Below are 26,523 nucleotides of genomic sequence, written 5' to 3'. Positions count from 1 at the left end.
GCATGGTTTTACCCAAGGCAAGTCTTGCCTCACAAATCTGCTTCACTTTTTTGAAAGAGTTAGTAAACAAGTGGATAAAGGTGAACCAGTAGATGTAGTGTACTTGGATTTTCAGAAGGCGTTTGACAAAGTTCCTCATGAGAGGCTTCTAGGAAAAGTAAAAAGTCATGGGATAGGTGGCGATGTCCTTTCGTGGATTACAAACTGACTAAAAGACAGGAAACAGAGAGTAGGATTAAAAGGACAATTTTCTCAGTGGAAGGGAGTGGGCAATGGAGTGCCTCAGGGATATGTATTGGGACCCTTGCTTTTCAATATATTTATAAATGATCTGGAAAGAAATACTACGAGTGAGGTAATCAAATTTGCAGATGATACAAAATTATTCAGAATAGTTAAATCACAAGCAGATTGTGATAAATTGCAGGAAGACCTTGTGAGACTGGAAAATTGGGCATCGAAATGGCAAATGAAATTTAATGTGGATAAGTGCAAGGTGAGGCATATAGGGAAAAATAACCCATGCTATAATTACACAATGTTAGGTTCCATATTAGGTGCTACCACCCAAGAAAGAGATCTAGGCATCATAGTGGATAACACATTGAAATCGTCTGTTCAGTGTGCTGCGGCAGTCAAAAATGCAAACAGAATGTTGGGAATTATTAGAAAGGGAATGGTGAATAAAACAGAAAATGTCATAATGCCTCTGTATCGCTCCATGGTGAGACCGCACCTTGAATACTATGTACAAGTCTGGTTGCCGCATCTCAAAAAAGATATAGTTGCGATGGAGAAGGTACAGAGAAGGGTGACCAAAATGATAAAGGGAATGGAACAGCTCCCCTATGAGGAAAGACTAAAGAGGTTAGGACTTTACAGCTTGGAGAAGAGACAGCTGAGGGGGGATATAATAGAAGTGTTTAAAATTATGAGAGATCTAGAACAGGTAGATGTGAATCGGTTATTTACGCTTTCGGATAATAGAAAGACTAGAGGGCACTCCATGAAGTTCTTTTTCACTCAACGCACAATTAAACTCTGGAATTTGTTGCCAGAGGATGAGGTTAGTGCAGTTAGTGTAGCTGGGTTCAAAAAAGGTTTGGATAAGTTCTTGGAGGAAAAGTCTATTAACGGCTATTAATCAAGTTTACTTAGGGAATAGCCACTGCTATTAATTGCATCAGTAGCATGGGATCTTCTTGGTGTTTGGGTAATTGCCAGGTTCTTGTGGCCTGGTTTGGCCTCTGTTGGAAACAGGATGCTGGGCTTGATGGACCTTTGGTCTGACCCAGCATGGCAATTTCTTATGTTCTTAAGTTAGGGCTGTTCAGTTTGGAGAAGAGACGACTGAGGGGGGATGTGATAGAAGTCTACACAATCAGGTAAATGTAAATCGGTTATTTACTCTCTCAGATAGAAGGACCAGGGGGCACTCCATGAAGTTAGCAAGCAGCTCATTTAAAACAATTGAAGACAGTTCTTTTTCACTCAGCGCATAGTTAAGCTCTGGAATTCATTGCCAGTGGATGCGGTTACAGCAGTTAGTGTAACTGGGTTTAAAAATGGTTTCGATAAGTTCCTAGAGGATAAATCCATAAACTGCTATTGTGATTTATCTAATGTTTGGGTAATTGCCAGGTTCTTGTGGCCTGGTTTGGCCTCTGTTGGAATCAGGATACTGGGCTTGATGGACCCTTGGTCTGACCCAGTATGGCATTTCTTATGTTCTTATGTACACTGTATAAAATGTAAACATTTTGGCACTCAGACTAATTCATATATGTATATTTAACATGACAAAATAAAACAATCCTTCCCTCTTATGAAAAATGAAATTGCAGACCTACTATTAATAATCTGTAAACTATCATTAAAATCAGCTATGGTAGCAGAAGACTGGAGGGTGGCCAATGTAAACCCCATTTTAAAAAAAAAGGTTCTAATGGTGATCCAGAAAACTACAGACTGGTGAGCCTGATGTCAGTGCCATGAAAAATGATTGATACTATTATAAAGAATAAAATTATTGAACAAAGAAATAGAGATAGTTTAATGGGACAAAGCCAACATGGATTTAGCCAAGGGAAATCTTGCCTCACCAATCTGCTATTTTTTTGGAGGCATGAATAAACATGTGGATGAAGGTGAGCTAGTTGATATAGTGTATCTGGATTTTCAGAAAGTGTTTGACAGAGTCCCTCTTGAGAGATTCTTAAGTAAACTAAAAAGTCATTGGATAGAAGACAATGTTCTAGTGTGGACTGAGAACTGGTAACAAAAAATTTGAAAACAGAGAGTATGGCTAAATGGACAATTTTCTCAATGGAGAAAGGTGAATAGTGGAGGGATCTGTACTGAGACCACTGCTTTTTAACATATTTATAAATGACCTAGAAATAGGAACAATAAGTGTGTAGTGACAGAGGTGGCCAAGAAAGCAAACAGAATGCTAGGAATGGAGAATAAAACAGAGGATGTCATAATGCCTCTGTATCTTGTGTGCTATTCTGATCACTGCATCTCAAAAAAGATACTGAAGAATTAGAAAAGGTTCAGAAAAGGGCAACCAGAATGATGAAGAGAAAGGAACGATTCCCCTAAGAGGAAAGTCTAAAGAGGTTAGGGCTATTCAGCATGAAGAAGAAGGGAGATATGATAGAGGTCTATAAAATAATGAGTGGACTAGAACAGGTAAACATGAATCAGTTGTTTACTCTTTTAAAATGTACAAAAACTAGGAGACATACAATGAAGTTACTAGGTAACACATTTAAGACAAATAGGAAAAAATATTTTTTTTACTCCACACTTAAACACTGGAATTTCTTGCCGGAGGATGTGGTAAAAGCTGTTAGTGTAGTTGAGTTTAAAAAAGATTTGGATAAAGTCCTGGAAGAAAAGTCCATAAACCCTTATTAAGGTGAACTTGGGAAATATACAGCTTATCCCTGGGATAAGCAGCATAGAATCTATCAACCTTTTGGGATCTTGCCAAGTACTTATGAACTGGATTGGCCACTGTTGGAAAAAGGATACTGGGCTTGATGGATCTTTGGTCTGACCCAGTATGGCAAATCTTATTTTATTTTCTGGTTAAAATACGCCAAAAGAGTCCTAGGTACTGAATTATCTATGGCATGCTATCTATAATACACGTAGCAATTAGTGCCAAGACAGACAGAAGGTGTCATTAAACTAGAACAGTATTAATCTGATCTGTTTAATTTACTCAAATTACTTTATTTTGGAAATCTAGAGGTCCATATTCAGCCGCTGTACAGCTCAGCTGGCTAGCCAGATAAACTTATCCGAGTGACTCAACCTATATATTCAGCAGGGTGGCCACACCGCTAAACGTATCCGGCTATTTTAAAGTTAGCCAGAGAAATTTATCTGGCTAAATTTAGAACAGGTGAATGGGCCAGCAGAGTTGGCTAGATAAGTTATCTGGCCAAATATTGAAACCATGCCACTTTCCCGGATAAATCTTAGCTTCTCCGGCTAAGTGGCACTGAATATGGACCTCCTCATTTTTAATTAAGTGCATCCATCAATGCACCATCAAATTGACTCAGATTGAAAGGCATAAGCATGATATGGATGAAAACTCAAGTTTTTGTATCACTTACCAAACCAACAATCAGTAGAAAGTATCTTGCTTCAGGTTCTCGAAATCCTTCAGCACCTGATGTACCACATAACTGGCGGTGATACTGCAGAAATACTTCCCTCCATATCACCAACTGACCGATTCTCTGTTCTGCTGCCAGGGGTAACAGGCAGTAATGACGACAATATAGAGCAATGTCAACAAGGTCATCCTTTGGCAAGTGGCTACTGATCAAGTAGCCCTTGAACGAATATAAAACACACAAAACAGGGATTCAGCATAGACTACAAGAAAAAGTATTAAGCAAATATTCAAAGCAAGGCTGATGAGGGAATTAAATAACACTGTGACATAGTAATCCAAAGGAACAAAATCCCTTTAACGATAATAAATGATTGGTTAAATGGAACTTCCACATTGTACACAATTTATTTGTAGGAAAACGCAATCACAGATCAGAATAAACAATAAGTATGCTGTCATTCATATTGAGCAGAACTACTCTACACTAAGATACATTAAACCTGTACACAGCAGCTAAGAATTGCCAAAAATAAGCCTCACAATCGGGCCGATACAGTAAAGTCCGTGGGAGAGCGCAACTCTCTATTCAAATGAGGCCCGGCAGTAAAAACAGACAAAAGGAGGCGCTAGTGCCTCCTTTTGGACCGGAGCGGCGGCTGTCAGCGGATTTGACAGCCGACGCTCAATTTTGCCAGTGTCGGTTCTCGAGCCCATTGACAACCACGGGCTCAGAAACCGGACGCCGGCAAAATTGAGTGTTCGGTTTTCGACCCAACAGCCGCGGGCCGACTTCAAATTTTTTTTTTTTTTTTTTTACTTTTCGAAACTTTCGGGACCACCGACTTAATATTGCCATGATATTAAGTCGGAGGGTGCACAGAAAAGCAGTTTTTTACTGCTTTTCTGTGCACTTTCCCGGTGCCCGAAGAAATTAGCGCCTACCTTTGGGTAGGCGCTAATTTCTGAAAGCGTGGGAATACCTAATAGGGCCATCAACGTGCATTTGCATGTTGCGGGTGCTATTAGGTTCGGGGGGTTGGACGTGCGTTTTCAGCCCCTTACTGAATAAGGGGTAACGCTAGCGTGTTGAAAATGCACATCCAATGGCGGGTTAACAGTGCACTCCGGAGTGCACTGTACTGTAACGGCCCGAATGGCAGCAAACCTTTACCCCCTGGAGACTGTATAATTGAGGATGTCACCATTTTTCCAAATTTCCAGCAGGGACATAGCCAGAACTGAATTTTTGGAGAGGCTCAAAGTTAACATGGGTTGGCACTGTGGTCAGCGCTCCCTTTACCCCATCCTATGTGGATCTTCATGGCAGTGGCTTACAACATTCTTTCTCCTCCCTCTTCACTGTCTACCTGGCCTGTCTCTGCGGTTGCTTATTTTCCCTCTGTGATTAAAGGAACTACTTTATACAAGTACTAATCTCTCCTACTGCCAAAAAGTAATTATATAAATAGTCTTCCACCCAGCCCAGACATTCGTGAGCCTTGAAGGGGCAGAGACTAAAGGGGATAAATAATTACGTGCCAAAAGTAAACAAAGACTATGCTGGCCTCATACTTTTACATGTCTAGCCCAAGGGTACTGGTGTTTCCCCATTCACATTAGCACCCTTACAAGGATGCCAGTGCCTCTAAGCCCTTTAACAGCTGCACCTTTAAGGGTCCGACTCAGATGCAACATGATCCTCTTGCTAGACTGGGGGCCTGAGACAAAAGTGAGAGGGAACAAGCCCCTGAGGCTCACCAGCAGCTACATCTCTTGTTTCCAGGGTTATATATATATTTATTTTATTTTATTTATTTAAAATCTTTTCTATACCGTCGTTACGCATGTGCCATCACAACGGTTCACAATAGGGCACAAAAACTCTATGTTGTATAAAGCGACTGGAATTCTAACTCTTAAACAGGTGCCATCAAAATACTGTAACATAATTTCACAAAAAAATATTATTTGGTGGGTGTTATAAGTCATGTCCAGTTTCCTCTTACTCAGCTATAAGATATAGTACTACTTAACTCTAGTTCTTTGTTGTTTAAGAATAAAAGGAAGAATTTAGAATATAAAAATGAGAAGCACACGCTTTAAGAAAAAAGGTGTGTGTGTGTGGGAGTTTGACCGACCGCAACCAACATTTCCCTGGGTTTTACTCTCCATTCTCTTTGTGGTATGCTTGCTTAAATAGCCATGTTTTTAAACTTTTTCAGTCTGATTTCTAAAGGCATTGTGTTCCATATACACAAATATACACACATGTTCATAAGATACAAATATCACAAAGAACAAGACAAAGTCAAGCTTACAGTAGATAATCAAGTGAGAAAAGACTGCCAAGGCAATGGAAAATAGGTCATTCTGTAATGTAGATCACAATCTGTGAAAGGGCGCTGCATAACTTAATATGAATGTAAAGATGTAATCCACACCAAACAGATGTATTTGGAGATGTATGTTTTTAAATTCAAACCAAATTCAAGGCCTCTCTGAAATATGGGCAGATCTAGGAGCGAATTGGAGCTGCAGGACTTGCGGAGGGGTTTGCAGTTTAATCCTTGAGTCTGCATGCCTCCGAGGCATCAGGAGAGAAGCCTCCATGACAGAGCACAGGTGATGCCTGCAGTGCATCATCACGTGCCGTCTACGACATTTGGCAACTCTGGTGCTCCAATTCCTCTGTCTCACCCACATTTCCAGGCATAAAAGCCAACTTTTCAACATGAATGAGGCTGCTAACCTCTACCCAAATTACAGCTCCCACACCCACCATGCACACAAAAGGAAAACCAAAGCTTATTTCTCTCTAATGCTACTTTAGCCATCCTCTTCTCTTTTGCCTTTCTTCTGGACACAAGCAGCTCCTTCACTTCTCTTCTTCCTCTACTTTCCCCTCCTCATCTTTCATCCCTCATTCCTGTAACTCCATATTATTTCTCCAACTACTTTACACCCTTCACATTATTCCCTGCTTCCCACATTTTCTCCCCATCCTTTCAGTCTCTCCTCTCTCATGCTCCTGGTCCCCTATTCCCCTTACTGCTAGCATCTCCCTCTCCCCACACCCCCATGCCTAGCATCCTCTCCCTTTCTTCCCCCTTCAACGCTTCTTCTCTTTCCCCCACAGCCCAGTGTCCTCCTTTGACTCCTTAATCCCACTTTCCCCCCATCCCAGCAGTGCACAACAGATCTCCCTTTACCTGTGCTTTAGTACTGCCCCTTTCCTGTTCCTGCTGACAGCAACTCTGGCCTACACATCCCTCCCTCCTGCCACTGGTGGTGCTCTGGCAAAAGGTCTCTCTCCCCTTTTGTCGGCAGCAGCATTCGTAGCTCCAGCACAAGTTCCCTCCTTCTGCTGGCGACAGTGGCTCCGGCACAGTCCCCTGCCAGGGCAGTCTAGTATGTGGCTCCCTCTTTGCTGGTGGTAGCCCAATATGTGGCTCCTACCTTTTTTTTTGTGGGAGACTGCTCCAGCACATACCTGCTCTACTACAGCCTCCCTAGGAGACAGGGCACTTAGAGGTAGATCTTCAAAAGATACGCGAGCGCATACTTTTGAAAAGTACGCTGGATTTTATAAGATACGCGCGTATCTTATAAAATCCGGGGTCGGCGCGCACAAGGGGGTGCACATTTGTGCAACCTGCGCGCGCCGAGCCCAGCACGCGCTGCCTGTTCCTTCCGAGGCCGCTCCGATTTCGGAGCGGCCTCGGAGGGAACTTTCCTTCGCCCTCCCCCCACCTTCCCCTACCTAACCCACCCCCCCGGCCCTATCTAAACCCCCCTTAACTTTGCGCGAGTCGGCCGGCAGCCCCGCTCTGTGGTCTGGTCCTGGGGGCTGTTCCGGAGGCCGCAGCCACGCCCCGGAACGCCCCCAGGCTGAAACCACGCCCATGTCGCCGCCCCTGAAAAGCCGCGCCCTGCCCCCTAAACGCTGCGTCATCCCACCACGCCCCGACAGGAAGCCCCGGGACTTACGCGCGCCCCGGGGCTGTGCGCATGCCGGCAGCCTATGCAAAATAGGCTGCCGGCATGTGAGGGCCCTGCGTGCGTAAATCCAGAAGGATTTACACGCGCAGGGTTTTTAAAATCCGCCCCTTAGGGAAGAGTAACCCCAATTATAGCTACACAATGCAATACTCCACATTAGGAATCAGCACTCAAGAAAAGGATCTAGGTGTCATTGTTGAAAATGCAATGACATTTTCTGCTCAGGGTGCAGCAGCAGCCAAGAAAGCAAATAGAACGCTAGGAATTATTAGGAAAGGAATGGAAAATGAAACAGAGAATAACATAATGCCTCTTTATTGCTCCATGGTGCAACCAAATTGTGAGTATTGTGTGCAGTTCTGGTCACCACTTCTCAAAAGATATAACAGAAATAGAAAAGGTACAGAGAAGGTCAAACAAAATGATAAAAGGGATGGAACAATTCCCATTTGAAGAAAGGCTAAAGAGGTTAGGACTCTTCGGCTTGGAAAAGAGACGGCTGAGGGGAGATATGATAGAGGTCTATAAAATAATGAGGGGAATGGAACAAGTAAACATTAATTAGTTGTTTAATCTTTCGAAATGTACAAAGACCAGGGGACACACAATGAAGTTACTTGGTAATACATTTAAAACTAAAAGAAAATATTTTTTTATTCAACGTATAATTAAACTCTGGAATTAATTGCCAGAGGATGTGGTGAAAGCTATTATTTTAGCTACATTTATAAAAAAGATTTGGAGAAGTTTCTGAAGGAAAAGTCCATTAACCATTATTAAGGTATAATTGCAGAGATCCACTGCTTATTCTTAAGATAAGCAACTTCGAATCAATCTACCCCTTGGAATCCTACCAGGTACTTGTAACCTGGATTGGACACTGTTGGAAACAGAATACTGGGCTTGATGGATCTTTGGTCTAACCCAATATGGCTAATCTTATGTTTTTACTTTCCCGGATCACCCCTAGAATCCTTTTTAACAACTGGCATTTTGTATGCCATCCTCCAGTCTTCACGTACTTTAGCTGATTTTAATGATAGTTTAAAATTATTTATTCATTCCACTTTTCAGCATTTCAAAATGTACATCAAAGCACATTTAGCCCCATGGGACTTACAATCTAATTTTGTACCTGAGACAATGGAGGGTAAAGTGACTTGCCCAAGCTCACAAGGAGTGGCAGCGTGATTTGAACCCTGGGTCATACACGCTGCTCTAAACACTAGGCCACTCCTAGTCTGCAATTTCATTCTTCAGTTCTTTCAGCACTGGGATACATACCATCTAGACCAGGTGATTTACTACTTTTTAGTTTGTCAATTTTCTCTATTGCATCTTTCAGTTTCACTGAGATTTCTTTCAGTTCCTCTTAGTCATCACTTTAAATATTTCTGGCATGGGTATTTGGCTTACATCTTCCTCAGTAAAGAGCAAAGCAAAATACTAATTTAATCTCTCTGATATGGCCTTGTCCTCCCTTAGTGCCCCTTTTACCCCTCGATCATCTAATGGCCCAACTGACTACCCTCGCAGGCTTTTTGCTTTGAATGTACCTGAAAGGTTTTTATTATGAGTTTTTGCTTCCACAGCAAACTTTTTTTCAAATTCTTTCTGTGCCTTCCTTATCAATGCTTTGCATCTAACTTGCCAGTGCTTATGCCATTTCCTGATTTCTTCATTCAGATCCTTTCCATCTTTTAAAAGATGTTACCTTTTAACCATGCCAGCAATCATTTGCCCTTCCTTCCAAATTTTTTAATGTGTGGAATACATATGGTCTAGGCTTCCAAGATGGTATCTTTAAACAGTATCGATGCTTGATGTAAACTCAACCTTTGCAGTTTCTCCTTTCCATTTCTCTAATTTTCTCATGTCTCACAGTTGAAAGTTAAATGCTATTACAGTAGATTTCCTTAGTGTCCGTCCTCTAGTTATCAAGTCAAATTTGATCATATTATGATTACTATTGCCAAGAGGCCCCACATCATCTCTTGCATCAAATTATGTGTTCTAGTAAGTATTAGGTCTAAAATAGTTCCCCCTCTTGTTGGTTCTTATACCAAATGCTCCATGAAGCAGTCATTTATTTCATCTAGGAATTTTACCTCTTTAGCATATCCTGGTGTGACATTTACCCAGTCAATATTGGGGTAAATGAAATCATCCATTACTGTGTCCTAATTCGGTTAGCTTCCCTAATTTTTGTTAGCATTTCTTTGCCAGTTTGTTCGTTCTGGCCAGGTGGACAGTCATACACCCCCACTGCTATTCTATTCCCCTTCTAACATGGAATTTCTATCCATAAAGATTCTATAGTGCATTTTGTTTCCTGCAAACCTTTATCCCATTTGATTCTATGTCCTTTTTAATATATAGTGCCAGATCTCCACTAATTTGATCCATCCTATCACTGCAATATAATTTGTACCCTGCTATCAGTGTCCCATTGGTTATCCTCCTTCCACGTAGTCTCTGAGATGCCAATTATATCTATCTCTTCATTCAATGCTATATATTCTAACTCACTCATCTTATTTTTTTAGACTTCCAGCATTTGTATACAGAAATTTCAAATGTTTTTTGTTTGTATTAACAACCTGCTTATCATTTGACAGGGGTAATTTAGAATCTTTTTTTCTGTATGTGCTTTACTTAAAGGCACCTGGGCTACTACAGCATTTTTACAACCTCTCTATTGATCTTCTGCCTCTGCAGCATATGTATATATTTCTTTATTACACTGTCACCTGGTGTCATTTTGTGATACTGAACAGTGTAAGTTCTCTGTATGTTGTAGAGCTCTTTTTTTCTGATTGGTTATTGCTTTGAATGTTTCTGAGCTCCTTTTTGGATCTATTCTATTTTGCTTTGTTTCTCTACCTGTGTCCTCTTGCCTCTTCCTATTGGTCCACCCCCAAAGAATGCTTGGGCAGTTTATTTCTTGCAGAAACCTTCAGTTGGAAGAAGGCTCTTGGCAGACTAACAATTTGTTCTCTCATCTTTTGAGCTCTGAAAGACATAAGAAAATTACTTCTTACCTGCTAATTTTCGTTCCTGTAGTACTAGGATCAGTCCAGACGGTGGGTTATGTCCCCCGTCCAGCAGATGGAGTCAGAGTAAAACTTCGAGGGTGCTGGTATATAAACTGGTGCACCCTCCTAGATCCTCAGTATCGAGAATATCAAAGCCAAGCCAGAAAACTGGACAGATCAAGCATAAACTCAACCAAAGATTGAAACTGTGAACAAATTTATGCAACATGCAATAAGAACTGTTAAACATAACAACACACAGAAGACCACTACCCCCGAGAGGGAAGGAGCAGCGAGCAGAAGGACAGTAGAGAATAGTCGAGCAGGTTCATACCGGGTGGGCGTCTGGACTGATCCTAGTACTACAGGAACGAAAATTAGCAGGTAAGAAGTAATTTTCTTTTCCCTGTACGTACAGGATCAGTCCAGACGGTGGGATGTACCAAAGCTTCCCTACACCGGGTGGGTCCCTGAGAACCCTGCTCGAAGTACCCTGTCCCCAAATGAACCAGACTCCGTCATCGGTACGTGGAGACGGTAGTGTCTGGCAAAAGTGTGGAGAGACTTCCAAGTCGCCGCCCGGCAGATTTCTTGTATGGAGACGAGCTGAGACTCTGCATGGGAAGTTGCCTGAGCTCGCAACGAATGCGCCTTGATACCCACCGGAGGATCCTTCCCGGAACCAATGTAAGCAGCAGCCACCGCCTCTTTAAGCCAGCGTGCGATGGTAGTCTTGGACGCCTGCCGGCCCTTTCTAGCACCCGACCAGAGTACAAAGAGATGGTCGGAGAGTCGAAAGTCATTCGTCACCTCCAAATAGCGAAGAAGCGCTCGTTTGACGTCCAGGCACCGAAGCGCCGCCGGGGCGTCCCCTGGGAAGGCTGGAAGTTCCACCACCTGGTTCATGTGAAACGATGAGACCACCTTAGGCAAGAACGAAGGAACCGTCCGCAGGGAAACCCCGGAGTCCGTGAACCGCAGGAAGGGCTCCCTGCACGACAGCGCCTGTAGTTCCGAGATACGCCTTGCCGAAGCTATTGCAACCAGGAAAATCGTCTTTAGGGTGACGTCTTTGATGGAAGCGTGACGCAAGGGCTCGAAGGGGAGCCCCCCCAGGGCTCTCAGCACCAAGTTGAGATTCCAGGAGGAACAAAGAGGACGCACCGGCGGCCGCAAGTGCTTAACTCCCCTAAGGAACCGGGATATATCCGGATGAGACGATGGGTCCGGTCTACCGGAGGCGCGAGCCAAGGACGCGAGGGCCGACATCTGTACTCGGAGCGAATTGTAGGAAAGACCCTTTTCCAGCCCATCCTGCAAAAACGCCAAGATGTGATGGCGGGAAGCTGCGGTCGCGAGGGCCCCCCGCTCCGAGCACCAGACCTCAAAGACCTTCCAGACCCTTACGTAGGCGATCGACGTTGAAGCCTTACGCGCCTTAAGGAGGGTGTCCACCACAGAAACAGCGTAGCCCCTGTTCAGAAGCGCCCTCCTCTCAAAAGCCACGCCGCAAGACAGAAGGGTTCCGCCTGTTCCAAAAATACTGGGCCCTGATGCAGGAGCCGTGGAAGGTGCGCGAGTCGGAGGGGCCCGTCCACCGACACGCCGAGCAGATCCGCAAACCACGGACACCGCGGCCATTCCGGAGCCACTATGATGACCTGGCCGTGGTGCCGTTCCACCCTCCGAATCACCTTTCCCACCAGTGGCCAGGGGGGAAAAACATACAGTAGAATCTGAGTGGGCCAGGGGAGAGCCAGAGCATCGACGCCTTCCGCGCCTCGCTCTCGTCTTCGGCTGAAGAACCGAGGAGCTTTTGCGTTGGCGGCGGACGCCATGAGATCCATCGCCGGCGTCCCCCACCTGCGGGAGATCAGCGACATCGCCTCGTCGGAGAGAGACCACTCCCCCGGATCCAACGCTTGACGACTCAGAAAGTCTGCTTGAATGTTGTCCACCCCAGCAATGTGGGATGCCGCCAGCTGGTCCAGGAAACGTTCCGCCCACGCCATCAGGCGCGCGGCCTCCCCTGCGACAAGACGACTCCTGGTGCCCCCCTGCCGGTTGATGTATGCCACCGTCGTCGCATTGTCCGAGAGGACCCGAACCGCTCGTCCCCTGATCAGAGGCAGGAACTGTACCAGGGCTAGCCGAACCGCCCTTGTCTCCAGGCGGTTGATTGACCAGGTAGACTGCTCCACCGTCCACCTGCCCTGAGCCGAGCTCCGGAGACACACTGCCCCCCAACCGGACAAGCTTGCATCGGTAGTGACCACTACCCAGTCCGGCGTTTCCAGGGAACATCCTTGAGCTAGGTTCCTGGGGTCCAGCCACCACCTCAGACTGGACCGGGCGGCCGGGGGAAGAGGGAGAATCGCCTGGTAGTCCTGGGAAACTGGTTTCCATCTCGATAGCAAGGACATTTGCAGAGGCCGCAGGTGTGCAAAGGCCCAGGGCACCAAGCTGATCGCAAACGCCATGGAACCCAGAACTTGGAGATAGTCCCACGCCGTGTGTGTCTGAAGAGACGCAAACCGGACGATTAGATCCCGCAGCGCTTGAGCCTTGTCCGGACGCAGGAATACCTTGCCCAGAGCCGTGTCGAACCGCGCTCCCAGAAAATCCAACTGTTGGGCTGGCTTCAGGCTGCTCTTGCTGAAGTTCACCACCCAGCCAAGGGACTGAAGGAAAGACACCACCCTGTCGACTGCCGCCCGTCCCTGCGACAGAGACTTCGCACGAATGAGCCAGTCGTCCAAGTACGGGTGAACCAGGACGCCTTCTTTCCGGAGCGCGGCCGCTACCACCACCATAATCTTCGTGAAGGTTCTGGGCGCGGTCGCCAGGCCGAAAGGCAGCGCCTGAAACTGAAAATGTTGACCCAAGATTTTGAAACGAAGGAATCTGTGATGGGCCGGATGAATAGGGATATGTAGATATGCTTCCGTGAGGTCGAGGGAAGCTAAGAACTCCCCTTGATGAACAGCCGCAATGACCGAGCGGAGTGTTTCCATGCGAAACTTGGAGACACGGAGCACCTTGTTGATTTCCTTGAGGTCCAGAATGGGACGAAAGGCTCCGTCCTTCTTGGGGACCACGAAGTAAATCGAATAATGCCCCGAGCCCACCTCTCCGAAGGGGACGGGCGAGATGGCTCCCAGGGTCAGCAGCCTGTCCAGAGTGTGCTGCACCCCCTGTCTCTTGATACTTGACCCGCAGGGGGAGAAGACGAACCGATCCCTGGGGGCCCGCACAAATTCCAACGCGTAACCTTCTCTTACAATATCCAGGACCCATTGGTCCGTGGTGATGTTGGTCCATTCCTCGCGAAACAAAGCGATGCGACCTCCAATCCGGGGCAGCGAGGAGTGGACTGGCCTGACATCATTGGGAAGGCTTGCCTGAGGCTCCCTGAGCCGAGGAGTCCCTGGCCGGTCTGCGACCTCGAAAGGGCCGCGTCCACGTTTGCGACCTGGTGGAAGGTGTCCTAGGGCTCTGTGTTCTGGAGCCTCGGTAACGCCTCTGGGGGCGGTAGCGGTTCCTGGAAGTTCCAGTGTACGAACGAAAACCACGCTGCCGGTCCTCAGGCAACCTGTGGACCGAATTTTCCCCCAGGGTCTTGATGATCTGATCAAGGTCTTCACCAAAGAGAAACCTGCCCTTGAAGGGCAGAGCTCCCAGACTCGCCTTAGAGGAGGCGTCCGCCGCCCAATTCCTGAGCCACAGGAGTCTTCTGGCAGAGACGGCTGATGCCATGGTCCTTGCCAGGACCCTCAGCAGGTCTTGCAGAGAATCCGCCCCGTAAGCAATGACCGCCTCCAGGCGGTCAGCCTGGGCTGCCTCCTCGGGCGGTAACTGTTGAGAGGTGAGGAGCTGTTGAACCCATCTAAGCCCGGCTCTCTGAGTCAGCGAACCGCAGATAGCCGCCCGGACCCCCAGCGCCGAGACTTCGAAGATCTTCTTGAGGGCGACCTCCAGCTTTCTATCCGAAATATCTCGCAGCGCGGTGCCCCCTGTGACCGGGATGGTAGTTCTCTTGGTGACGGCGGACACCGCTGAATCAACCTTGGGGACCCTGAGTAGGTCCAGAAAGTCCCCCGGAAGAGGGTAGAGCTTGTCCATCGCCCTGCCAACCCGAAGGGACGCCTCCGGGTTATCCCACTCCCGCACCAGAAGATGGAGAAACGAATCATGAATGGGAAAGGTCTTCGCTACGGGACGCAGACCTGCTAAGACAGGGTCACCCTTGGAGGTAGCTGAGGCTACGGAGGGAGCCGGGGGTCCCGGGGGTTCCACGGGAGGGTCGAGGTCCAACTCCTTGAGAACGTGGGGAATGAGCTCTGCCAATTCTTCCTTGCGAAAGATGCGAAGGACCCGCGGATCATCGCATTCCAGGTGCGCTGCTAGGGCCAAATCGTCATCCACTTGTGACACTGGATCGCCCCCCAGGTTCGGGGCGGGTGACGGGCCCCCCAGGGAGAGTGGTATACTCAGGGGCAACCTGGTGCCGCCCCCTCCGGTCCCCGGTAGCGCAGCCGCAACACCCGAGGGCCTGGGGACCTTGGCGGGAGGAGGAGAGAAAGCTGTCCCCCCCTGAGGGCTCAGGCTCTGCAAATACGCCTGGTGCATAAGCACCACAAAGTCCGCTGAAAAACTGAGCGGGCCCGTCGAGGGAGAGGGCAGCGGGTCCCTGGGGAGTCCAGATGTGGAAGGCAGAGGCCCCGAATCCGAGGTCGGGGGGGCGGACGGCAAAAAATCTTCAGCGGGCTCCTCCGTGTCCGAGTCCGCACTGCATTCTAGGTCCAAGATGGCCGCCGCTCCCGCCAAAGACGGGGGCGGGGCTAGCCCTTGAGGCCCGCGGCGCTCCTGGCGCGGCGGCGAAACTGTCGGCGGGGCGCCGCTCGTCTCCCCCCCGGGGAGACAACGACCGCATGGCCCGTCCCTCGAGGCGCCCTGACCCGGGCCGCCGCAGGACGGACAGCGCGCGCGTTGCATCGCGCCGAAGGGACGCCTCCGAGTGCCGCACGCCGGGAGAAGCCCCCCCCCGGGAAAGCCTGAGATCGCGGCGCGGGAAAGAGCGGGCTCGCCGTGCCTGCCCACACCCGCCCAAAACACCCTCAACCCCGGGGACGGCAAGGGAATGGGACCTCCGTGCCGTCTGCGGCCCTGGGGAATGAAGCGTCGCAGGGCCGCGGGGGAGGTGAGACGCCGCAACGGTAAGGAGGGGAGAGGCTGGCCCTACCAGCATCCACCTCAAAACGCGCCCAAACCTGCGCTGAAAGAAAAAGGAACACAAGACAATAAAAACTACCCCCAAGCTTACCCCTGCAGATCCCAAGAAGAGAAGAATAAACGAGGTAAGAGGCAGTCCTGATGGCAGGCTGATCAGGGGAGCCCAGAAACCCCGGCTCCCTGCTGACCGAAACAAAATACTTTTTTTTTTTTTTCAAAGAACTTGATCCATCAACAAAAGAAAGAATAATATATATATATAGAGTAATAAACCCTAAATTTGGGGAAACAACGAGATCCCCTCCTCACATCTGCTGGAGTCAGAGAGATACTGAGGATCTAGGAGGGTGCACCAGTTTATATACCAGCACCCTCGAAGTTTTACTCTGACTCCATCTGCTGGACGGGGGACATAACCCACCGTCTGGACTGATCCTGTACGTACAGGGAATATCTTTTCACCTTTCTCTTATGTAGCATTAACTCACAGCTACTGTCAACTTTAAGAGAAACTTATTACAGCGGTATCAGTTCTCATCAACCCGATCAGCTACTCTTGGGATCTTTTCATCTACTGTGAGTGCTGAACTGTTCTTCGTTCAAATAAATGTTTTGAGTTTATCAGATATCTGCAACTGGGATACAGGTTTAATTCACTCTAGGCACTCAAACTAGACATTGAGCAGTCAACGGCAGTACAGTCAGGATACCCTAACATCCCTGTTTTATAAATCTCCTTCAAAGATACATCATTCCGAGCCATCTCCCATCATTTTGTCTAAAAGCTGCGCTATCTCCTTTTTAAAGGATAGTGCTAGTAGCCTGGTTCCACTCTGGTTACGTTGGACCCCCATCCTGTCAGACTAGGCTTCCCCTTTCTCTAGAAAGCTCCTCAGTTCCTAACAAACCTAAAACCTTCATCCCTGCATCAGCTTCTCATCATGCATTAAGACTCTGGAACTTGGCCTGCCTCTGGGGTCCTGCACATGGAACAGGAAGCACTTCTGAAAATTAAAGCCTTGGAGGTTCTGCTTTCAATTTCCTAACAGCCTAAATTTAACGTCCAGAACTTACCTCCTGCATCTTCCTATGTCACTGGCACCCACATGTATCATGTCAGCCGGCTCCTCCCCAGCATTCTCTAAAATTTTATTTAGCTGGCAAATGGGGTCTTTAGTTTCCATGTGATCCTCACACCTACCAGCCACCCAGATATCTACTTTCCTAATGATTGAATCACCCAGTACAATAGCTACCCCAATCCTTCCCTCCTGGTCATAGACCCCTGGAGACTCATCCTGGGTGTAAAAAGAAAAAGCATCACCTGAAGGGCAGATCCAAGCTACCAGGATCACTTCCTGTCACACCAAGGTGATGGTCTCCTGCCATATGACATTGCGTCTCCAAAGCAGCACAACAGCTGCTAGACTGGAGCTGGGACCCTTCTGCTATGCCCCTGAAGGTCTCCGCTATATACCTCTCTATCTGCCTGAGCTCCTCCAGGTCTGCCACTCTGGCCTCCAGAGATCGGACTCATTTCTCTGAGAAGTAGCAGCCCTTTGCACTGGGTGTACACATACAATCTCTCAACAACAGGTAGATAATCATACATGCGGTACTCAGTGAAAAAGATTGGATAGCCCCCACATCACTGCTGAGCTTCTGTCTGCATCTTAATTTGTTGAGATGACAAAAACTTAAAAGGCTAGTACGGAGTAAATACATATCAATTTAAGGGTTGCTAAAATTAATCATTCGCTGAAAATCAAGGTTATTTTAATGTTATAAGTGACTGACTTATTTTGAAGACTTTCCTCCTAGTGGGTGTGATAATCTATATACCAAAAGATGAGAAGGGCTGGGAATCAAACTAGTAACTAATTGCGCCAGAACCATTGTTCTCACTTTCTCAGAGCAAGCAAGTGACCTTTGCAAACTCACAATTCAAACACTAGCAAAGCAATACTATCTTTTACCAGCTCAGAGAATCAAAGACTATTTTCCCACTACAATGTCTTCATGATAAAGGCATGGAATTTACTGTAGTCATTGTCAATATCAGAAATGGTTGGTTTAGGTAAAATGGCAAAGAGTTTAAGAAAGTCAAGTCTAAACATATTCCTGTTTGCTTTTGTGAAGTTCCAGCATGGAACTGAAATACTCCAAGTGAGACTAATAAGTTCTGTGATGTGGGATCACAGATGGTTGATGCCGTGAAAATGGGAAACTGTTAATCTCAATGTTAATGGAGGAGGAAAAAGAACAAGTTTGCTTACTGTAAACAGTGTTTTCCATAGATAGCAGAATGAATTAGCTATGCTGTCTTGGAAGATATTACCTGCCGGCGCACAAAACGGAACCTTCTCCAGAGCTTTGATGCTCTGTTCATACCCGACAGTTCCCGTGCAATTGATTGGAGCGGAGTCTCCTCAGTTTATAATAAAGGTTATGGTCTGTGTCCGATGAAAGGTAAAGACTGTCCGGGGAGGAGGGTGAGTACACATGGCTAATTCATCCTGCTATCCATGGAAAACACCATTGACGGTAAGCAAACTTGCTTTTTTCTGTTGATAAGTGGGCTGAATTAGTCATGTTGTCTTGGAGAGTCCCAAGCTAAGGGTTGCTGTGGATATGCTTCTTGCTTTGTTTTTTTTTTTATGCAACTCGTCCATCTGTGTGGCAGTCTCTACTTGTCTCGTATGCAACTCAAAATTGCATGACCCACCGAACTGTCAGATGCCAAAAGTTGATCCAGACAGTAGTGAGCCATGAAAGTGGCTCACTACTGTCTGGATCAACTTTTGCAGCCTTGCAGATGTCAGCAATTGGTACATTTCTTAAGTGTACCAAGAGGCAGTAGCTCGTACTTTATGTGCCTTGACTGTGCTAGACAAAAATAAAGAGGCAGAGCTGTAGAAGTATTGAATACAGTTTGTGATCCAGGTGGAAACAGTTCTTTTCATTATTGCTACTCCTAGCTTGTTGGGGTTGTAGGAAACAAATAATTGTTGGGCATCCTTGTGACCTTGTGTTCTTTTCTTATAATAAGCTAAGATTCGCTTGCAATCCAAAGTGTGCAATGCTTTCTCTCATTTGTTCTAGTGGGGTTTGGGAAAGAAAGCTGGTAATGTGATAGCTTCATTTAGATGAAAAATACATACTGCTTTTGGCATACATTTTGGCCGCGGTCAAAGTACCGCTTTGTCATGGAAAAATTGCAAATAGGGTGAGATATGAACCAAGGCCTGAAGTTTACTCACTCATCTTGTGGATGTAACAGCTACCATGAACAAAACTTTCCATGTTAGATATTTCAGAGGTGTTGTTTCTAGTGGTTCAAATGGGCTTGTCATGAGAACTGTTAGAACATTAATATCCCAAGGAACTGGAGGTTTTCATATTGGAGGATGTAAATGAATCAGGCCCCTTATACAGCATGAAATGAGAGAGTGCATGTTGTGCTGGTGGACCCTTGGACCGAGGGGGAATTGATACTACCTGTGGGGAGGAGCCCCACAGGTCCCCTTCGTCGGTAGACGAGGCTGGTGGAAGCAAAGGCCCAGCTGGAGCTTCACCAATACCAGACCACATTCCCCTCAGATTGAGCCCTTGGGAGCCAGGGCCAGCTGGTCTTAGGTGGGGCCTCTGCAGAGGTGGAAGTCCAGGAAGTTGAAGTGTTGCAGGCAGCATGCCAGAGGGTCGGTTATGGAACAGCCAGGAGTTTGGAGAATAGAGCAAAGTGGTGACACAGGCTGAGGTCAGGGGCAGGCAGCGAAGCTCAAGATCAGAGTCCAGGTAAAGTCGAGGCAGGCAGCGAAAAGCAAAGGTAGATGTCCAGTCCAGTGACAACCTAAGATCAGTCCGAAGGGAAGGAAGGAAGAAGGTGAGGACGATGGAAGGCAAGAATGAACTCAGGAACTCAGGCAAACAACTGCTCCAGAAGGAGAAGACCTATTGCCAAAGCAAAAGCTGAAGACAAGGACCAGCCTTAAATAGTCTCAGGGTGATGATGTCATCAGCAAGGGCCGCAGGGCTTTTCCACCGCAGGCCCTTTAAATTCTGAAGAGAGGTGCGCATGCCTAGGAGGTTGGGTGCAGGAGCAGGATGTCGGCGGCACTCTCCAGCTGCAAAGAAAGACAGCAGTGGTGGCACCCAGAACTGCATGGGAGCAGCAGCGGCTCCATGGTGAAAGTGGCACTCAGGGCCACGAAGATAAGGGGAAGTGTCGGCGGCAGGTCCCAGCCGCTATGAGGGACCTCGGGATTGGCTTGGTCGCAGCAGTGCGGCTTCGGGTGACTGAGGCCTCCCGCAGAGCTCCGCAGGCAGAAGACTCAGCAGTGCACAGAGATGGATAACCTGCACTTAAATGAACTCTTGCTGATGAAGTCTTGACTCCTGTCTGGTAAAGATGGTATAAGTAGTTGAGCAATTGTTCTGGTAAACAAGTGAAGGGGTCAATAGAGCAAGATATACACCAGTTGGAATAATGTTGTCATTTGAAGGAATAATTGCAAAAAGTCAATGATTTTCTTGCGGAGGTGAGGATGGTCTGTATTGGTAGCGGCAAACACAGTGGTGCTAAGATTTCATATTCAATATCCATGCCATGAGGTGAAGCAAGGAGTGAAGCACGTACCAGAGCTCTCCTCCCTCTTGAGTAAGGAGATTTGGGTAATTCTCCAGAGGCTTTGGAGGCTGGACTGACAACTACACTAGATAGGCATACCATGGCTGTCTTGGCCATGCCGGAGCTATAAGAATCATCTCTGCCTGATCCTGAATGCATTTCTGTACTGTTCATGTAATGAGAGGAACTGAAGAAAATGCATATAGCAGAGCAGTTGACAATGAAAGAAGAACTGCATCTTGTCACTGTATGTTGGGACTGGGTAGAAGAGAACAAAACCAATATAATTTTTTGTTGTGTTCTGTCACAAAAAGATCTATCCATGGCATGCCCCAATTGTAGAAGATATTGTTGGCTATTTCTTGTTCGAGAGACCACTCATGTTGATGAAATACCCTGCACGTATGTTTGCTATGCTTGGTAAGTATATCGCTTGGAGAGTGATTGAGCAACTGACTGCCTACTCCCATATCAGAATCACCTCCTTGCATAGGATTAAGAAACCCAATACTCCTTGCTTGTTTATGTAAAACATTGCTACTTGATTGTCTGTGTGTATCATAATAGTTTTCCCCTTAGCAAGTGCTCAAAAATGATCAGGGCATTGCGCAGCAGATTGATCTGACATGCTTGCACAGCAGATTGATCTGACATGCTGTTTCTTTTGATGACCATTGGCCTAGCATTTGATACTGAACTATGTGAGCCCCTTAACCCTGGGTTGACGCATTGGTAGTGAGGATCAGCTGATGAGGAACTAGTCTCAGAGGTGTTCCCTAATTTAAGTCCCCAGTTTTCAGCCACCAAGCTATGTCTCTTTTCATGGAGGCTGTGAGGAAAACTTTGACAGAAAGTGGTTGTCAGATCTGCAACCATTGAGATTTCAGACCCTACTGTAAACATTGCACGTGGAGCTGGGTGTAAGAAACTACATGAATGGCTACTGCCATGTGACCCAGTATGACTAGAAGTTTGTGTATTGTAGTTAAGGACTGACATTTCAGTTATAAAGCAAGGTGACGTAGACGCTTTGCTCTGTCTTTTGGAAGAAAAGCTTTTGTCTGAGTGGAATCTATTTTCACTCCTATAAACTGTAGAATCTGCATTGGCTCTAGTATCAATTTCTTGTAATTTATCAGGAAATGCAATGCTTCCAGACATTGTATCATATTCTGAAGGTCTGTCTACAGGGTTTCTGGGTTTGGGAAAATTATGAGCCAGTTGTCTAGAAAGGGAAAAATTTGTATCCCATTTCGACAGAGATGGGCCACAACCACTGCTAAGCACTTTGTGAAGACTCTCAGTGCAGAGGAGAGTCCAAAGAGGAGTACTTTGCTTCCAGATAAGACCCACTCATTATCAATGCAGAGGTACTGCCAACCAAACTGGTGAATCGGAATGTGCACATATGCATCCTTTAGATTGAGAAAGCACATCCAATCATTTGGTTGTATGAAGGGCAATACTAATTTGAGAGTTGTCATCTTGAATTTTTCTCTTCAGAGAGTTTTGTTGAGAGACCGGATGTCTAAGATAGGGCAAAGACCTCCTGTGTGTTTTGGAATAAGGAAATATTGGGAATAGAAACCCATGTTGATTTGATTCTTTGGAAGTAGCTGAATGGATTTTTGTGATAATAGCTTCTCTGCCTCAAGATGTAAGCAGGGAATTTTAGATAGGTCCCGTGGAGGTGGGGGCAAGATGGGGACGGATGGGACGTTTGTTGAAATTTAGGTGATAACCACAGCATATTCCATTCAGTACACACTGATCCATTGTAATTTGGGACCATGCTGAGTAATAACTGCTTACTCTGCCCTCAACAGAGTGGTTGGCTATGGCTTGTCGGATTTCAAAAATTCTGTTGTGATTTTGGAGTTGTCTGTTGCTTCTATTTCTGAGAACTTCGGTCCTGTTGATGCCTTCCATGCAGACTCCATAACATTTTGGTTAGATTTAGATTTATTAGGTTTTATATACCATTACTAAGGGCCCATCGTAATGGTTCACAACAATCATAAAACATCATGCTATATCAAATATATCATTGATAAGCCTAAAATACATCATAAATACCTAAAATACATCTATAAATCTAAAATATATCATAATTAAGCTAAAAATACATATTAAATAATCCTAAAAATACTTCATAATAAAAATAAAATAACTAAAAGTACTATGTAATTAATCTAAAAGCAATTAGTTAAGATCAAATCTAAAACATATATGATCTTAAAACTATTGACAAGTCCTCAGCAAAATAGTAATGGTTAAAACAAGCTAAAACATTTAACAAGTTCATCACCCAACTTTCAGACAAGGACGTCGTCCTCAAAACTGCCAGGGACAAAAAAGTTGAAACAAGGATCATATTAGGATTGGCTTGAGAAAGCCTCACTAAAAAGCCAAGTTTTAAGGTCTCTCTTAAACTGCTTATAGTTGGACTCTAGCCAACTTTCATCTTGCCTTTAACCTTTTTGAGATATGATCTCCAAAACTGAACACAGTACTACAAGTGAGGCATTACCAACCTGTATAGAGGCATTATCACATCCTTTCTCCTGCTACTCTCTATGCAGCCCAGCATCTCTCAGGCCCGAATCACCACCTTGTTACACTGTTTCGCTTTCAGATTATCAGACAGTATCATCCTTAGGTTTCTCTCCCAGTCTGTACACCTCAGACTCTCGCTCCCCAACACATACAGATCGTTAGGATAATTACACCTTTAGTTAATGTTTTTGCACTTCTAGACATAGAACCAAATTCAGACAGGGGGCGCCCGAGCAAGAGCAGGCCGAAACCTGAATAGGCCAAGTCCAGGATGTAGATTGAAAAGGCGTCGTAGAACAAACTGGAGTCAGGGCTGGCGGCAATCAAGGAGCGGTGGCAAGGCAAGGCAAGGCTGAGGTCTGAGCAAGGAGAAGATCAGAGGAGAAGATCAGAGGCATAGTCAGGCAAAGCAGTGGTCTGGGCTTGGAGAAGATCAGTAGCGTGGTCAAGCAAAGCAGAGGTCTGTGCTTGAAGAAGATCAGTACGTAGTCAGGCAATGCAGATGTCCGGGCTTGGAAAGGATCAGCAGCATAGTCAGGCAATGCAGAGGTCCGAGCTTGGAGAGGATCAATAGCATAGTCAGGCAATGCAGAGGTCGTGTCCAAGAAGTCAATCCGAAGAAGGGCTAGGAATCAGGAACGCAGGAACAAAGGAAAACAGGAACTGGAACTTGCAGAGATCAGAAACCAGGAACGCAGGAGAATCACCAGGAGGCAATGAAGTACATGACCAGCGTGGAGACCTCTTGCAAAGGCGACTATCAGGAGCCAAGCCCGGCCTTAAGTACCGGAGCTTCGGCGATGTCATCATCCGGGGCCGGGGCCAAGTTTCCGCCGCAGGCCCTTCATAAACTACAGTGATGCGCGCACCTAGGGAGGGGCGCGGCGCTGAACGGCAGTGTCTCTCTGCGAGCCATGCGGAGAGGCCCATCATGGAGCACAGAGGCCTGGAGCAGAAGCTGGAGCACCGGGGGTGGCCCGAGGACGGAGCAGACGGCCCACCGCCGCCAGAGACGTGGAACTAGACACTGGATTTGGCAAAGAGAGGTGACGGGGCCGGGCCGCGGGTCTTCTGCGGCCGGCACACCCAACATAGTATTCTGGGATGTGTCTCATCTGACCCCATGGCCTTGTCCATTTTCAGTAATTGGGGTGGAATCTACCTCACATCTATCTGTACTCTTGTCAACCAGCAACGGGCCTTCTCCAAGGTCTTCTTTAGTATTTAATATTTCTATATTTTCCACAAATTTACTCTTGCCTCCTTATAGAAATTATTTATGAACTTCAGGGCAACAGGACCTCTGGTTAACATCTTAAAGATGGCACCTTGATAATAAAAACTAATAACATGCTGGGACACTGGCTGAGAAGGTAAAGCATGTCTTAACACTAAGACTTGGTTATTCAAGCAAGCTTTCCCAGACACAATCTAATGACACAATCCAAGGACTCAATCCAAGGACTCCCCAAAACATTCAACCATTAACAATACCATTTGTACATAGTATTTAATTAATTTAATTTGTATTTTGTCTAACCAGTTATTCTTTCCTATCTCTTCCTTCTTCTCCAAGTTCTGTGACCCTTGTTAATTGTAACTGTTTCCTTCGATCACCACAGTTTTAGTTTGATGTATTTAATGCACCCCGTTTCATGTAAACCAGCAAGATATGTCCTCATGATTGCCGGTATATAAAAACCTTAAATAAATAAATAAATAAATAAATAAATAAATAAATAAACAAACACTATGGGCCTGATTTTCAAAAGCATCCACCCATTGTCAAACACATGCCAAACACTAATAGACGCCATGACTGCATTAGGTTTCTCACTAATAACAGACAAATCAACACATAAAGCTTGACACTCCCAGGATCTCACCTTCATCAACCACAACTGTTTAGAACACTATAAAACTGATTACACACAAATACCCTGGTCAGACCACTTCCTTATTCATTCCAACATAAAATTCCTTAAACCTCAAATCAAACAAAATTATAAACCCTTAGAATTTAAATATCAACCACCTTTTAATATTAAAAAAGTAAGCAACAAACCAGAAGAAAAACTAACAGATTTTGACTACAACAACTGCAGTTCTGCTACGGCAACATGGTTAGACTCGACCAAAAAAATTGCTGATGAAATAAATCCCATCAAATCAATACGTAAAAAAGAAGCTATACATAATAATCCCTGGCATAACGAAAAAGTAAAAGATGCAAAAAGGACTTTCAGATCAATGGAAAAAAGATGGAAAACACACAAAACAACCGATACCCTAACCAAATACAGAAAACATCTAGCTTTCTACAAACAACTAATCCTTAATGTTAAGAAAGAATACTACAACAATAAAACAGAAAAATTTGCTAACAATCCAAGAACCTTATTCTCAATAGTATCAAATCTCACCAATGACAAACAAGAATCACCACTAAACCTACCAGAATCAAAATGTAACGAAATTGCCAAATTTTTCAGTGACAAAATTACTAACTTAAGAAATAAACTTCCAAACACTAACAATCACGAAATTAAAATGCAAAAAAGAGACGTGAACCAATGGTCATCATTTATTGAGATATCCGAGATGGAAGTGGAATACATGCTAAAAAAAACATAAACCCGGCTCCACACAAAATTGACTCAATACCAACATTTGAACTTAAGAAAACAGCCAACACAGTCTCACCTATATTAGCTAAGATCATAAACCTATCCCTTGAAGAAGGAACTATGCCAGATATACTGAAAGGGGCAATTATAAAACCAATCATAAAGAAAAAAAAACCAGTGACCCCACGATCCTGAATAACTGCTGCCCAGTCTCAAATCTTCCCCTAATAGCTAAACTAATAGAAAAAACAGTACAGAAACAGCTAGCCCAACACCTAGATAACAATAACATACTGTATTCATCTCAACATGGATTTCGAAAGCACTACAGCACTGAGACACTACTTCTCTCACTAACAGATAACATTCTAAGAGGTTTCGATAGCGGTAAACATTACATTCTAATAATGCTAGACTTAGCAGCAGCCTTCGACACAGTAAACCATAAAATACTACTAAAAAGACTAGAAGAAATCGGATTACATAGCAAAACAATAAACTGGTTCAGTTCATATCTAAATAATAGGTTCTTTCAAGTTCAGATCAACAATGTATTATCTGAAAAAGTCAATCTCAAAACAGGAGTACCGCAGGGATCAGTCCTGTCTGCAACCCTCTTTAACTTATACATGCTGCCCTTATGTCATCTGCTAGCAGGTCTAGGAATCATACATTACATTTATGCAGACGATATTCAACTAATTTTACCAATCAAGGACACACTAGAGAAAACGTTAACCTTAGCAAACATGTACCTAGACATTATAAAACAACTGCTAAACTGAATGAAACTTGTGATCAATATTGAAA

At 45.5% G+C, this 26,523-nt stretch overlaps 1 protein-coding gene across 4 annotated transcripts in view; it reads right to left on the bottom strand.

Annotated features, from left to right (window-relative positions):
- Positions 1 to 26,523, bottom strand: part of INTU (inturned planar cell polarity protein) — a 257,263-nt gene that overhangs the window by 78,123 nt on the left and 152,617 nt on the right. For all 4 annotated transcript variants that reach the window (XM_029589506.1, XM_029589682.1, XM_029589593.1 and 1 more), the window contains exon 11: positions 3,633 to 3,854. In XM_029589506.1, coding sequence (XP_029445366.1) covers positions 3,633 to 3,854 — 222 coding nt within the window. The remainder of the gene's footprint in view (positions 1 to 3,632; positions 3,855 to 26,523) is intronic.

This window comes from Rhinatrema bivittatum, chromosome 1 (assembly GCF_901001135.1).
Source record: "Rhinatrema bivittatum chromosome 1, aRhiBiv1.1, whole genome shotgun sequence".
Classification (NCBI taxonomy): Eukaryota; Metazoa; Chordata; class Amphibia; order Gymnophiona; family Rhinatrematidae; genus Rhinatrema; species Rhinatrema bivittatum.
This window is presented reverse-complemented; position numbering and strand designations above follow the sequence as displayed.